General features: G+C 42.8%; 1 protein-coding gene across 1 annotated transcript in view; it reads left to right on the top strand.

Moving 5' to 3' along the window:
* The first annotated feature begins 2,286 nt into the window (after positions 1–2,286).
* Positions 2,287–13,834, top strand: part of Sptlc2 (serine palmitoyltransferase long chain base subunit 2) — an 87,906-nt gene continuing 76,358 nt past the window's right edge. The window contains exon 1 of the mRNA XM_090344608.1: positions 2,287–2,535. Within this exon, the coding sequence (XP_090200734.1) occupies positions 2,398–2,535 (138 nt within the window). The 5' untranslated portion in view covers positions 2,287–2,397. The remainder of the gene's footprint in view (positions 2,536–13,834) is intronic.

Raw genomic sequence — 13,834 nt, 5'->3', positions numbered from 1 at the left:
GCAATAAAGAAAGAAAATAAGAAAAAAAGGGCCGGGAGTTTGGCCTAGTGGTTAAAGTGCTTGCCTAGCATGCACGAAGACCCGGGTTCGATTCCTTGGTACCACATATATAGAAAAAAGCCAGAAGTGGTGCTGAGGATCAAGTGGTAGAGCTCTGGTCTTGAGAAGATCCAAGGACAGTGCTCAGGCCCTGAGCTCAAGCCCAGGACTGGCAAAAAAATAAAAAAAATAAAAAAAAATAAAGAAAATAAGAAAAAAAAGAAAAAGGTTCTGTTGTAGGAAGAGGAAAGTTGTATTTTTGGTGCTAAGCTTAAAATTTTGCATATGAACTCTGCTGAATGGTGATGAACCAGTCTGTGTATCTGGAAGGAGCTGTTTTCCTAGAAACTGGGGTGTTTCCTACAGTGCCATCCTTTTTTCTTTTTTTTCCTTTGGGGATTTAGCAATGGTATATGGAGTAATCAGCTTGTTTGTGGATTATATCATCAATGCCCTCAGTAACATTGTAGTTTAAGTAGTGTAGGTATTAACTTCATAAAGTGAGTGAAGAAATCAGATCTGCGTTTTCATGAGTTGTTCAAGACCACACATAGTGAGTAAGTGGCAGAACAAGATAAAGGACTCTTGTCCTGTCCTTATTAGGGAGAGGTTGCCTAACAACAAAAGACCAGCAACATTTCCTTGTCCCAGGCACTTACTCAGGTTTTGCTCTTTCCAGAGCTTCTTCAAGTTGCCCTCTCTTAACCCCCAAGAATTCTCTCCAATTCCTTCTTAGCTCAAGTTCTCCAAGTCTTGCTCTTTTTCAGGAGCTACCTTATTTTAAAACCTTTTCTCTTCTTAAAACCTTTTCAATTCATCACCCATCAGGTAAGCTTAATTCAATTAAATCCCTTAGCCTTGCTTTCAGCCAGATTCCTGCTCTGAAAACTTCCTCTATACAAATTTGACTTGTGCATGTTGGGATCCTAATGTTTGTTGACTCAAAGAGAGTATGCATCCTCACCATCTATTAGACTGATCAGCTCCTAAATTGTGGGAAATTGATACTTTGACCACCTGCCCATTTCTAAAGCTCCAAGACAGTAAAAAGAAAATGCAGGGATTCTCAGAGGCCTATTGGGTAATTAATAATAACCAACACTTAATAAATGCTTACTAATTGCTAGGTCCTGTACAAAATACATTACATGCATTAACTCATTAGATCCTCATGACAACTATTATTATCCCCCACTGAACTGAGGAAGACACATATAGTTCACTCAGCTCGTAATTGAGGCAACCAGGATTCAAACCCAGACTGACTCCAGATTCCATGCTCTTAATAATGGCCATAAATTCATCATAGGTAGCCAAAAGTTTCTTGCTGTAATGTATCCCAGTTCCCTTTCTCTCTAATCTCTTTGGGAAGACAGGATGAAAAGAACAAAGACAACAATGCTATTAAATACTTAACATATATTATTATAAATAAATGACATTTATTATGGGCCTGGTATTTTGACAGATGTACAATGCTTACTAATATAATTCTTGCAATGAGTGTATGAAACAGGAACTACTAATTTCATTGTAAATAATTTGGTTCCTAAAAAGGTTAAATCCTCAAGTTTAAGCTTCCAGTTTTCACCAGAGTTGAAATCAGGCTTCCTGACTTTCAGGGCAAAAATCTTTAAAGGAAATTGTATGAAAACCCGTGACAGGAAAAAATGTGATGCACACGCATTATGAGACATGTGAATTATTAGGAAATCTGTTGATATGTGGGGCATCCTGAAGAGTAGTGAGAAACTGTCTATTAACACCCAGAGGAATTTGCCAAGAAAGTAAAGGAGATGCCTTGTGTTAGGCTAGGATTCAATCCTAGAACTTGCCAAACCCCGCTCTAAGATTGAGGCTCATTTCATGCCACACTCTAATTGGCTACTTCTTTCTGGACCCCGCCTCCTCTGCAGTCTGAACCCCTAAGCACCAAAGCCCTATTGATGACCTGCCTTGGATTTCCAGTAAATTCCCAGATTTTAAGCCCAGAAGCCCACTCCACACCTGCAAGCTGCTTTTCTCTCGTCCGTGATTGGCTGGGAATAGCCTGAAGGAGCCCGCCTTCTCCTCCTCCGGATTGGTCAGAAGCGAAGGGGCGCTCGCCCCCTCCGCCATGGCCACGCCCCCTCCGCTCCGGCCCCGCCCCGTGTCCCCCCTTCGCCGGCGGGGCCTTGGGCGAGCCACATCCTCTCCAGCGGGCCCCGCCCCCATGTGACGGCCCGACCGGGAATTGGCCACCGCGCTGCAGCCATTTCCGGTTTCGGGGAGGTGGGTGCGGTGCGGAGCGAAGCTGGACTTGGCGCCGCCGCCGCCAACGGAGCCTCCTTTGCCTTGCGCCTGGTGCTACCGGGGACGATGCGGCCGGAGCCCGGAGGCTGCTGCTGCCGCCGCCCGGTGCGGGCGAACGGCTGCGTGGCGAACGGGGAAGTGCCGAACGGGTACGTGAGGAGCTGCGCCGCCGCCACCACCACCGCTGCCGCCGCCGCCGGCCAGGTACGTGGGGACCGTGGAGCGGAGCCCAAGCCGGCCGGGCCGGGCCGGGCCGGGGTGGGGTGGGGGGGGTCGGGACCCCGCGAGCTGGGCGCTCGGGCCGGGCCGGGGCAGTCGTGCGGGCCGGCAGAAGGAGTGGCCGGGCGGGACGGGGTCGCGGTGACCGTCCGCCCGCTGGGCGCGGCTCAGGTGTGGCGGGCGGCCGCGGTGTCCCCACGCCGGCCCGGCCTCCCACCGGAGTCCGGGAGCTCCAGGCGGCGCTGAGCTCCCCATCTCTGCGTGCCTGAAGGTCGTCCTCCCCTGCCCGCCTCCTCCCCTACCCCCACCCTGGGGTTGGGGCTCGACTCCGAGCCCTCCCTCCCCCCACCCGATCCCGCCTGAAGTGCGGACCGCTCGGCGTGTGATCCGGGCGATCCCCCTCGAGGGGCTCCCGGGGGTGCCCCGCCCCGCCTCCCCCCTCCGAGCGGAGACTCTCCTCCTCAGCCCTGTTAGGAAAACCCCTCGTGGGCTGGGTCGAAGGACTCGAAGTTAGGAGGTGGTGCCGGGGGGACTCGCACCCTAGACGCTTCCTGCCACCCCGCCAGACGTCGAGCCGCCAGCCCAGCCCGGCCCTGTGCCTCGAAAGCATTGACCTCTTCCTCCTCTCCGGGTGTCGAGTCCCCAGCCCACGCTCCACGTTGGTCCCTTTAGCTGAGCACATCCCGTGGACACACGGGGCCTTGTTGAACCTGGTGGGAAAGGGTTGTGATGAATGAGTCTCTACACTGACCAAGTTCAGGCAGTTCTTAAAATATTTGAAAAAGTTCTGAATTCAAGACAGGTTTTTTTTTTTGTTTTTTTTTTTTTTAATGATTAACCTTCCAATTGTCTGCACTGGCTATGCTGCTGCAATGTGTTCTTAAAGGTGGGTTAAACAAGATGCAAGATTAATGGTTGCTGAAGCAGTGCTGTAGGTTTTTAAAATTGGCTTTAATATTTAGAAATCTTCAGAGCTGAAAAAAATTATTATTTTTAAGTACTTTGTTCCTTTTAGCAGGAGTGTGACTTGATAGGATGGGGCTCTTAATTTGACTTTAATATCAATAGCTGTCAAGTTCTCAGATCAGTAGCTGTGATGGGTGGGGCTGTTTGTGTTTCTTTTTCTTTTTTTTTTTTTTTTGTGGGTCATGAGGCTTGAACTCTGGGTCTGGGCACTGTCCCTGAGCTCTTCAGCTCAAGGCTACCACCGTACCCCTTGAGCCACCGCCCCACTTCCCATTTTCTAGTGATTAATTGGACATAAGAGTCTCACTGTCTTTAGTGCCCAGGCCGGCTTTGAACTGTGATCCTCAGATCTCAGCCTCCTGAGTAGCTAGGATTACAGGCATGATCCACCTCACCTGGCTTGTTTATGTTTCTTAAGCAAAATAAAGCATTTCACCAGGTCATGATGAGACAGAGACCATGGGAGGAAAGGATGAAAATACAAATACTTGATCTTTATAATTTGCAGCAATTCAAAAGTTGTGTTCTTTGCTTTTTAAGAAATCATGGGATGAGAGAAGGTGTGATAAGAATCAACTCATTGTAAGTAGTGGAAGAATTTGTTGTTTTCCTAGCAGTGTCAGTAGCTAACAAGAGAAATTGGTGGTATGGAATGTGACAGATGAATTTAACAGTGAGTGTTAGAAAATGACAAGTGAAAAAAATAAAAGAAAATGACAAGTGAATGATTGAGGTATGATTTTTTTTTTGCCAGTCCCGGGGCTTGAACTCAGGGCCTGGGCTCTGTCCTTGGAAACTTTTTGCTCAATGATAGCACTCTGCCACTTGAGCCATAGCACCACTTCCAGCTTTTTCTGTGTATGTGGTTCTGGGGAATCAAACCCAGGGATTCGTGCATGCTAGGTGAGCACGCTACCACTAGGCCAAACTCCCAGCCCCAAGGCATGATTTTTTTTTCTTTTCCAAGAGAAAAAAGGAAGTTAAAGCTGGGAGCCAGTGGCTCATGCCTGTTAGGGCTGAGATCTGAAAAGTCATATTTTATTGACAGCTTGCGCAGAAAAGCCCTCAAGACTCTTACTAACCACCAGAAGAGCCAGAAGTGGAGCTAAGGCTCAAGTGGTAGAGCAGTAGCTAGCCTTGAGCAAAAAAACTTAACAGTGAGCTGAATTCAAACCCATGGGGACACACAAACACACACACTGACACTCACTCATTCGCTCTCATTCTCTCTCTCAATAAAAAAAATAAAAAAGGAAGAGAAAACCAGTCATATGACCAGTACCAGAAAAAAAAAAAAAAGAGAAAGAAAAGAAAAAATGAGTCTACAGATTTAGAAGTGCTTTGGGGTTTGAGTGTTTTTAATTCCTAAGTAATATTGTGATTTAGTAGTAAATCAGTTTCCTAATAAATCAGTTTCCTTTCTCCTGAAGTTTCTTAACAATTTACATTTGTAGGTATAGTATTTCTTCAGTAGTTGCTGACTACTAAGATAAAGAAATTAAAATTAAATCTTTGGCTGTAGGCAAACATGTTGGCACATATCTGTAAAAGAGGAGGATTTCAGTTCCAGCCTGAGGTGAAACTATAATGAGGTGCCACTTCCACTGTTCTAGAAAGATCTGTGACTATAAAATATCTGAATGACTTTTGGGGATATATTTTAGTGAACAATTTTCGCTCAGCGCAATCATGGCATTTGGAAGTCTATTGGAATGGGCTAAAGGCTGTGGTGTACTTTCTAGAAAACCATTTCTGACAGATTTTGAAAACAGGCTTAAGCTGGGCTCATGCCTGTAATCCTAGCTACTCAGGCTAAGATCTGAGCATCCAGGTTTGAAGCCTGTCTAGGAAAGAAAGTCATGAGACTCTTATTTCCAGTTAATCACAGAAAAAGCCAGTAGTAGTAGCACTGTGGCTCAAGTGGTAGAATGCCTGTCTTGAGCAAAAACTACAGTGCCCAGGCTGAGCCAAACCAAAAATAGACTTAAGCTGGGTGCCAGTGGCTCAGGCCACTACTCAGGGGGCTGAGATCTGAGGATCATGGTTTAGTTCTAAGCCACCTTGGGCAGGAAAGTCTGTGAGTCTCTTATCTCCAATTAATCCTCAGAAAACTGGAAGCTGAGCTGTAGCTCAAAGTGGTAAAGAGTTAGCCTTGAGCAGAAAAGCTCAGGGACAGCATCTAGGCCCTGAGTTCAAGCCCCATGATTGACATTAAAAAAAAAAAAAGAAAAGAACAACAAAAAACCCCCCAGACTTAAGATCTTAAAGTGTGGAGAAATGAGCTCTCAGTAACTTAAAGAGAGCAATAGGGCATTTCAAAATGTTTTAAAAGTATTTTTATTAAAATTAAGTGCTAATGTGCCAACCTCATTTTTCCCTCCCATTTGGAGGAAATGTTAACCAATTAATTATGTCTCAAAATACAAAAAGATGTTAGGGTGTCTGTGTGTCTACCTTGCTTTTATTAAAATAGTAAACATGGTTGAGATGTAAATTAATTCTCTCACATATCACGACATCTGTCTTTCAGTTACACAAGGGAGAAGTTAAAAAACAAAACAAAACACTCAAAACACTGAGGTTCTTTTTTTTTTTTGGGGGGGGCCAATCCTGGGGTATGAACTCAGGGGCCCGAGCCTGGTCCTTGGAAAGTTCTACGACTAGAGCCACAGCACCTCTTCTGGCTTTTTCTATGGAGGTGGTACCAAGGAGTCAAACCTTGGTCTTCATGCATGCAGGCAAGCACTCTACCACTAGGTCAAACTCAGGACCCCTAAGAATCTCTCTTCTTTCTCTTTCTTTTTCCCTTCCCTCCCTTACCCCCTCTTTCCCCTCTCCTTCCTTCTCTCCTTCCCTCCCCACTACTACCCCTCTTCCTTCCATTCAATACTTCTGAGTTTGAAGGGAGGAGTTCATTTGTTTAAAGACTTGGTTCAGGATTGCTTGATTAAATAGACATAGCCACTGAAAGGAGTTTTGAACTCAGAGGCTACCTTAGTGTTTAGAGTGATCATAGTGGATACAGTTTTCAGGAGAGTAACTGGTGACCAATAAAATAGTACATCTCCCTCTCTGCCATTTAGATGAGTGGGAGAAGGATCAAGGTATGTTTTTTTTTTTTGAGGGACAAAGTGACTATCGACCTTTGAGAAACATTGACAGAGCTAGAATTGGAAAGAAACTTTGGGGGTTTAGGTGCTTCAGACCCTTCATCTCTTTGTCAAACTTAAAACCTATCTTGGTAGAGGACTCTATCTTACTTAAAGGCTTTCAGAAGATTTGCCACAAATTTTCTAGTTGAATTGTTGAGAAATTTTAATTACTAAGAGTTTCTTTCTGTAGATTTAACATGATTAACATGCTGTATTTTGGTTGCTCCTGAAAAAAGAAATTACTTGTTTGCAAAACTCCAAGTTAACAGCATTTTTCAAAGACCTCACATTCTTGGATTTGGACACATAGTTTACTTTTCTTAATCAGTTAACAAATATGAAAGGGAAATTTTACTTTAAATTTGATACAAATTCAAACCTTTCTTCTCATCAGGAAGAATTTTAATGAGATGTTAGATAAGAGTCTTGGTTGCTTGAAAAAATACATTTCTGTCATAAGGAGGCATTGAGACATAGCTATGTTAAATACCAGAACCAGCAATGGAGAAAGAATATAGTGTTGGTCCTATCACTTATACTTAGAAAGAGCAATAAATAACTAATGGAGGGTGGTTACAAAAGAGCTACTAACTTTTGTTTCCACTGAAGGAAACAGTAAGGGTAGACTTAAAGGGGTAACAGTTGGAGCTAGGTGCTGGTAGCTCACGCCTGTAATGCTATTGAGGAGGCTGAGATCCAAGGATCACAGGTCGAAGCCATCCCAGGCTGAAAAGTCCTCATGAGCCCCTTATCTCCAATTAACCACTCAAAAACTGGAAATGGAGCGGTGGGTAAAAGTGGTAGGGTACTGGGGGGCTGGGAGTTTGGCATAGTGGTAGAGTGTTTGCCTAGCATGTACGAAGACCCGGGTTCAATTCCTTGGTACCACATACATAGAGAAAAGCCAGAAGTGGTGCTGAGCCTCAAGTGGTAGAGCTCTAACCTTGAGAAATCTCAAGGACAGTGCTCAGCCCTGAGCACAAGCCCAGGACTGGCAAAAAAAAAAAAAAAAATGTGGTAGGGTACTGGGCTGGGAGTTTGGCCTAGTGGTAGAGTGCTTGCCTGGCATGCACAAAGACCCAGGTTCGATTCCTCGGTACTACATACATAGAAAAGGCCAGAAGTGGTGCTGAGCTTCAGTGGTAGAGCTCCCAGCCTTGAGAAAGTCCAAGGACAGTGCTCAAGCCCTGAGCTCAAGCCCAGGACTGGTTAAAAAAAAAAAAAAGCGGTAGCGCACTTGAGCAAAAAGAGCTCAGGGAAAGTGCCCAGACCCTGAGTACCTGAGTACATGCTCCACCACCAACCCAACAAACAAACCCCCAAGCGTGGTAGTGGCTGGGGAAAAGATGTTGGTGTGAGGCAGGCGGAGGAAGAGAAATCAACTCTGTACCCGTTCTGCTTTGAGAGGACGTCATGAGAAACACAGCTTGAATGAGGGCTTGGCAGAAATAATATCGGGACTACTTATAACTTGTGGGGTATGATTTTTGTTTGGGATATGGTTTGTTCTAAGGAGAACATTTGATTTATATTAGCTGGTTCTGAAAGATTCTTTTTTTTCTTTTTTTCAAGTTTTTTATTAAAGAATTTATTAACATTGATTTTTACATCATATTTCAAATGACATGTTTAACAAACAGGTATTCAAGGAGGAAATCTGTATATACAATCACTGGCACTTAGTCTTTAGAACTTAATTAAAATTAGGCTAAGGGTTTGTATATCATTGATACATATTAATTTATGAAATAAAACATTATGTCTATAGAGTCATAGGTTTTTATGTCTATATTGTTATGTTTATATTTCCATTACCATTTCCATAGCTTTGGGTATGCAAATATTCAGTCCTCGCTCTTGTACTCTGTGGAGTGTCTTTGTCTTTTTTTTAAAAAGAATTTATTAACGTTGATTTTTACATCATATTTTAAATGACAAATTTAACAAACGAGTGTTCAAGAAGGGAATCTCTGTTTACAATCACTGGGATTTAGTATTTAGAACTTAATCAAAATTAGGCTAAGGGTTTGTATGTCATAGAAACATATTAGTTTATGAAATGAAACATTATGTCTATAGAGTCATAGGTTTTTATATCTATATAGTTATGTTTATATTTTCATTGCCATGTCCATAGCATTGGGTATGCAGATATTGAGTCCTCGCTTTTGTACTCTTTGGATTTAATAGCCACATATTAAGGATACCATGCGCCTTTTGTTCCTTAGGTCTTGACTTGTCTCACTCAACATGATTCGCTCTAGATTCATCCACTTCCCTGCGAATGCCATTATTTTATCTTGTCTGTTGGCTATGTAGAATTCCATTGTGTAGATATACCACATTTTCTGTATCCATTCATCTGCAGTAGAGCATCTGGATTGTTTCCATCGCCTGGCTATTGTGAATAGTGCAGAGATGAACATAGCTGAGCAGGTGTCCTTATCATATCTTGGGTTATGATGTTCAGGGTAGATGCCCAGAAGTGGTATGGCGGGATCATAGGGAAGGTCTATTTTCAGTTCTTTAAGAAACCTCCATACTGCTTTCCAGAGTGACTGAACTAGTCTGCATTCCCACTAGCAGTGTAGTAGGGTTCCTTTTTCTCCATAACCCCGCCAGCAACTGTTTTTGTCAAAATCTTGGCCATTCTTGTTGGGTTAAGGTGGTATCTTAGGGTTGTTTTTATTTGCATTTCCTTTATGACCATAGATGATGAACATTTTCTCATATGCTTTTCTGCCATTTTAATTTCTTCTTCTGATAAATCTCTTTTTAGTTCCCTTGCCCATTTAGTGAATGGTTTATTGGGTTTGGGGGGGATTAATTTCTTGAGTTGCCTGTAGATATTGGATATTAAGCATTTGTCAGATGTATTATTGGTGAATATCTTTTCCCAGTTGGTTGGCTGTCTCTACTTTTGCGACTATGTTTTTATCTGTACAGAAACTTTTTATTTTTAGGTAGTTGAAAGATTCTTTTTTTTTTTTTTGGTGGTATTCAGGAATTTTCTTTAATAAGAATTTTTTGGAATTATATAAACAACTCTTCTTAAGATGGTTTTTAAATTTGAATTCTAGGGAGAGCAGACTTATCTACTGCTTAGGATGGGCACAGGTACACTAATTAAAAGTGGGTAAATACTGTAAGCAAGAACTAATTGGTTCGTTCAATTAGATTCAGTTTTTGAAAGAAAGAAGCAGTGTTTATTGGTAGAATAGGCAATTGAAAGGGATGGGTAGAGGCTGTGTTTGCATACTGAGTGGCTGTGCTTTATTTGATTAAATAAATGCTCTGTGGCCACAGAAGTCTGTTGCTTTCTGAATAATTTCTAAGAAGTGCTCCATAGTGTAATTTGCAGTTTGTGATAGTTAAGCTCTTTGCTCTTGACCTATTTAATCTCTGACCACTTATTTTACATTTGCTATCCCTGAGCTCTGTAGCTCAAAGCTACCACCCTATCCCTTGAGCCACAGCACCACTTCTGGTTTTCTAGTGGTTAATTGGAGATAAGCATCTCCAGACTTTAGTGCCTGGGCTGGCTTTGAACCGTGGTCCTCAGATCTCAACCTCCTGAGTAGCTAGGATTACCAGCGTGAGCCACTGTGCCCGGCTCATTTATCATTTCTTTATGGTTGAGACTTTCAACCATCCTTTTCTTCCTCCTCCAGCATTTTGAAATGCTCAGTACAGTTATCTGTAGTGACCTTGTTGTGTACCTTAAAACTCCTTTTTTTTTTTTTTTTCTTGTCAGTTGTGAGGTTTGGATTCACGTGGCTGGGCGCTGTCCTGAACTCTTCGCTTACAGCTAGCACTCAATCACAATTGGAGGTAGAGTCCTGTGGTCTTTCTGGCCGGGGCTGCTAGATTTGAACCATGACCCTCAGATCTCAGTCTCTTGAGTAGTTAGGGTTACAGGTGTGAGCCACTGGTGCCATGCTACTTTAAAACAACTTATTCCTGCCTATTTGTAACTTAGTGTCCACTGAGCAACCTGTCTGTGTATCTCCCTCACTCTGTTAGATCTCTTGGGCCATTCTCTCAATTACTATAGGCTCGACTGTTCTAGACTTCACCTGTGAGTGAGACAGTGCAACACTTCTCTGCCTGACTTATTTCAATGAACATAATGATCTTCAATTCCATTCATGTTTTCGCAAATTATAGGACTCAATTCTTTTTTAATGGCCCAATAGAATTTGTGTATATATGCCACAATAGTTCCTTGAAAAAAAAAAAGGGTCTGCTGTGCTGCTTTTTAATCGCTTTTATTATTTTTTTATGATACTAAAGTTTGATCTCAGGGTTTCATCTTTGCTGGGTTGGCACTCTACCACTTCAGATATGACTCCAGTCTGTTTTTTTTTTTCTGGTTATTTTTATGACAGGATCTCACAAACTTTAGTGTCCAGGCTGTCCTTGAACCTCAATCCTCAGTCTTCCAAGTAGCTGTAATTACTGATGTGAACCACTAGCACCTGGCTGGCTCTCTGGTAATTTTGAAGCACAGGAAGTAGGCAGTGTTACTGAAACTATAGGTGTGATCGGCCTTCTCCAAATAATGTATATTGAGGTTGGAACAGAAAATATGCAAGATGTTTTGGTTTCTCAGAAGATTTACAAATGAATGAATAAACTCTTTGCTGAAATATTAATCTCCTTTTTTTGCACAGGTGCTAGAATTTGGATTCAGATAGTAATGACGTATTAATAGTGATAGTCTTGAATTAATAAGCCTCTTGCTGCCTAAATCAAGCGTTTGGATTTTACTGTTCACATTCTACTTGGAGTATAATAGGAACCTGGGAGATGTTAGTTGAAGAAATGTATACTAATTGAAGCCATAAAGTTGGCATGTAACAGTAGAGAATCATAATGTTCCAAAGGGTAGATACACAATGCAAAGCACATACATGTTGCAGAAGACCAGGTGAGCTAGAATGCTTTTGGAGGAGAAAAGTCCAGGGAAACATTGCATTAAAGAAGGGAAGCAAGGTCTTTGGATGGTGAGAAACCACAGGATAATAATGGTAATGAAATACCATTTACTGTGTGCCTACTGTATGCCAGGCTGTCTCCTATCTTCTTTAATCTTCATATGAGCCTTTCTAGGTAAGTAGTAACAAGAGTAAAGTGCAGACCACTTAAGTAAGTGGGCCAGGCCAGAGTTGGAAGAGCCTGGGTTGCATTGATTTTATTTATTCTATTATACCAATGCATTTGGCAATATAGAATTTACTAGTAATTTTTTAGAATTTGAATTAGGTATTAGGAATGACAGTGGACTTCATATATTGGGAATAAAGTATAGAGACTGGCCTTTTCTTGCATTTTTTTTGTTGTTGCTGTTTGAAATGCAGTAGTGTCTTCCTACCACACCTGCTGCAGAGAATAGTTTAGAACTTTGTGCATTTCATACAAGCTATGTCAAATTCTGAATGTATGTTTCCAGAAGTGTCTTCATTTGTCAGCAGGGAAAAATAAATGAGGGGTCCACATTTGTTTCCTACAGTCAGGATGAATTCCCTAACTTTTGTCAATAAATAACTCATGTAGAATGGACTGAAAAGTGCTTCCAAAGCTAGCTATGAAACACACTTGTAGTTTGACCTTGCTATTTTCTTATTGAAACCCAGAGACAGAGACCCTCAGATGTATAGTGGACTGGGACACGTCAACTGAGTGGCATTGTGTACACAGTGGGTATAGATATCTGCTGGTTATTAATGCCCTAACTTGCCTCCCAAGCCTCCTCCAACACTTTGCCATGCAGATAAGCATCTGGGTGTGATAGGTAGATGCAGTGCAAGTACAGCCCTGTCACAAATTCTGCCTCTAGATCTTGGCTCTCTTGCACTTCTAACATTACCGGAGCCTGTAATGGCACCTGCTCCACTCTGCCATTGGCACTTATGCCACTGCTGTGTTGCAGTTCACACTGCTACAGCAGCAGCTTGCCTCACATCCGTTTCCCTTTTCTGGGAACAATTTCCCATGTTTGCAATGGACCCTGGTGATCACATCTTTGTTTTTGTGATCACATTTCCTTATCATGATTGACACAGGGTACACACCTTTGTAAACAGGAATCTTGCAACCCTCTCTGAATGGGAATTTAACATTTTGTTGGGAGAGAGTTTGGAGGGCAGTGGACTGCCAGCACCCTGGAGTAAAACTTCATAAACTCCTCCCAGTGAGATCATGGCAGCTCCTTAGTTCCTACCTAAGATTTACTTGCTCGTCAGTTCTTCACTGTTCCCTTATATATTCCCATCATCCTTTCAATGAATCACCTTTTCACTTAGTTTACCTAAAGTCTGTGAAACTTTTATCAGATTCTATATAAAAGCTCTTGGGGCAAGCACTGGTGGTCACATCTGTATTGCTAGTTACTCAAGAGGCCGAGATCTGAGGATCACAGTTCAAAGTCAGTTGGGCACAAAAGTCCATGAGACTCTTCAATTAACACCAGAAAATTGGAAGTGGTCCTGTGGTTCAAAGTGGTAGAGTGGTTCAAGTGATAGAGCGATAGCCTTGAGCTGAAGAGCTGAGGGACAGCGCCCAGGCCTCAGAGTTTAAGTCCCATGACAAAACACACACACACACACACACACACACACACACACACACAAAACAAACAAACAAAAAAACCTCTTGGGAATACAGTGGTTTTTTTTTTTTATGTATGTATGTATTTATTTATTTGCCAGTCCTGGGCTTGGGCTCTGGGCCTGAGCACTCTCCTTGGACTTTCTCAAGGCTAGCACTCTACCACTTGAGCCTCAGCACCGCTTCCGGCTTTTTGCTATGTATGTGGTACCGAGGAATCGAACCCCGGTCTTCGTGCATGCTAGGCAAACACTCTACCACTAGGCCAAACTCCAGGCCCTATGTATTTATTTTTTATGTCAATCCTGGGGTTCTAACTGAGGCATTATCCCTGACCATTTTGATTTGTTTTTGTGGGGTCATAGGGCTTGAACTTGGCCTGGGTGCTGTCCCTGAGCTCTTCAGCTCAAGGCTACTGCCCTACCATTGAGCCATAGTACCAGTTTCCGTTTTCTGAGGTTAATTGGAGATAAGAGTCTCAGGTCCTTTTGTGCCCAGGCTGTGGCTTTGAACCTTGATCCTAAGATCTCAGCCTTCTCAGTAGCTAGGGTTACAGG

Source organism: Megascapheus bottae, chromosome 14, assembly GCF_031878675.1.
Source record: "Megascapheus bottae isolate mThoBot1 chromosome 14, mThoBot2.hap1, whole genome shotgun sequence".
NCBI lineage: Eukaryota > Metazoa > Chordata > Mammalia > Rodentia > Geomyidae > Megascapheus > Megascapheus bottae.
The sequence above is the reverse complement of the archived record's forward strand: the minus strand, read 5'-3'. Positions and strand labels throughout refer to the sequence as shown.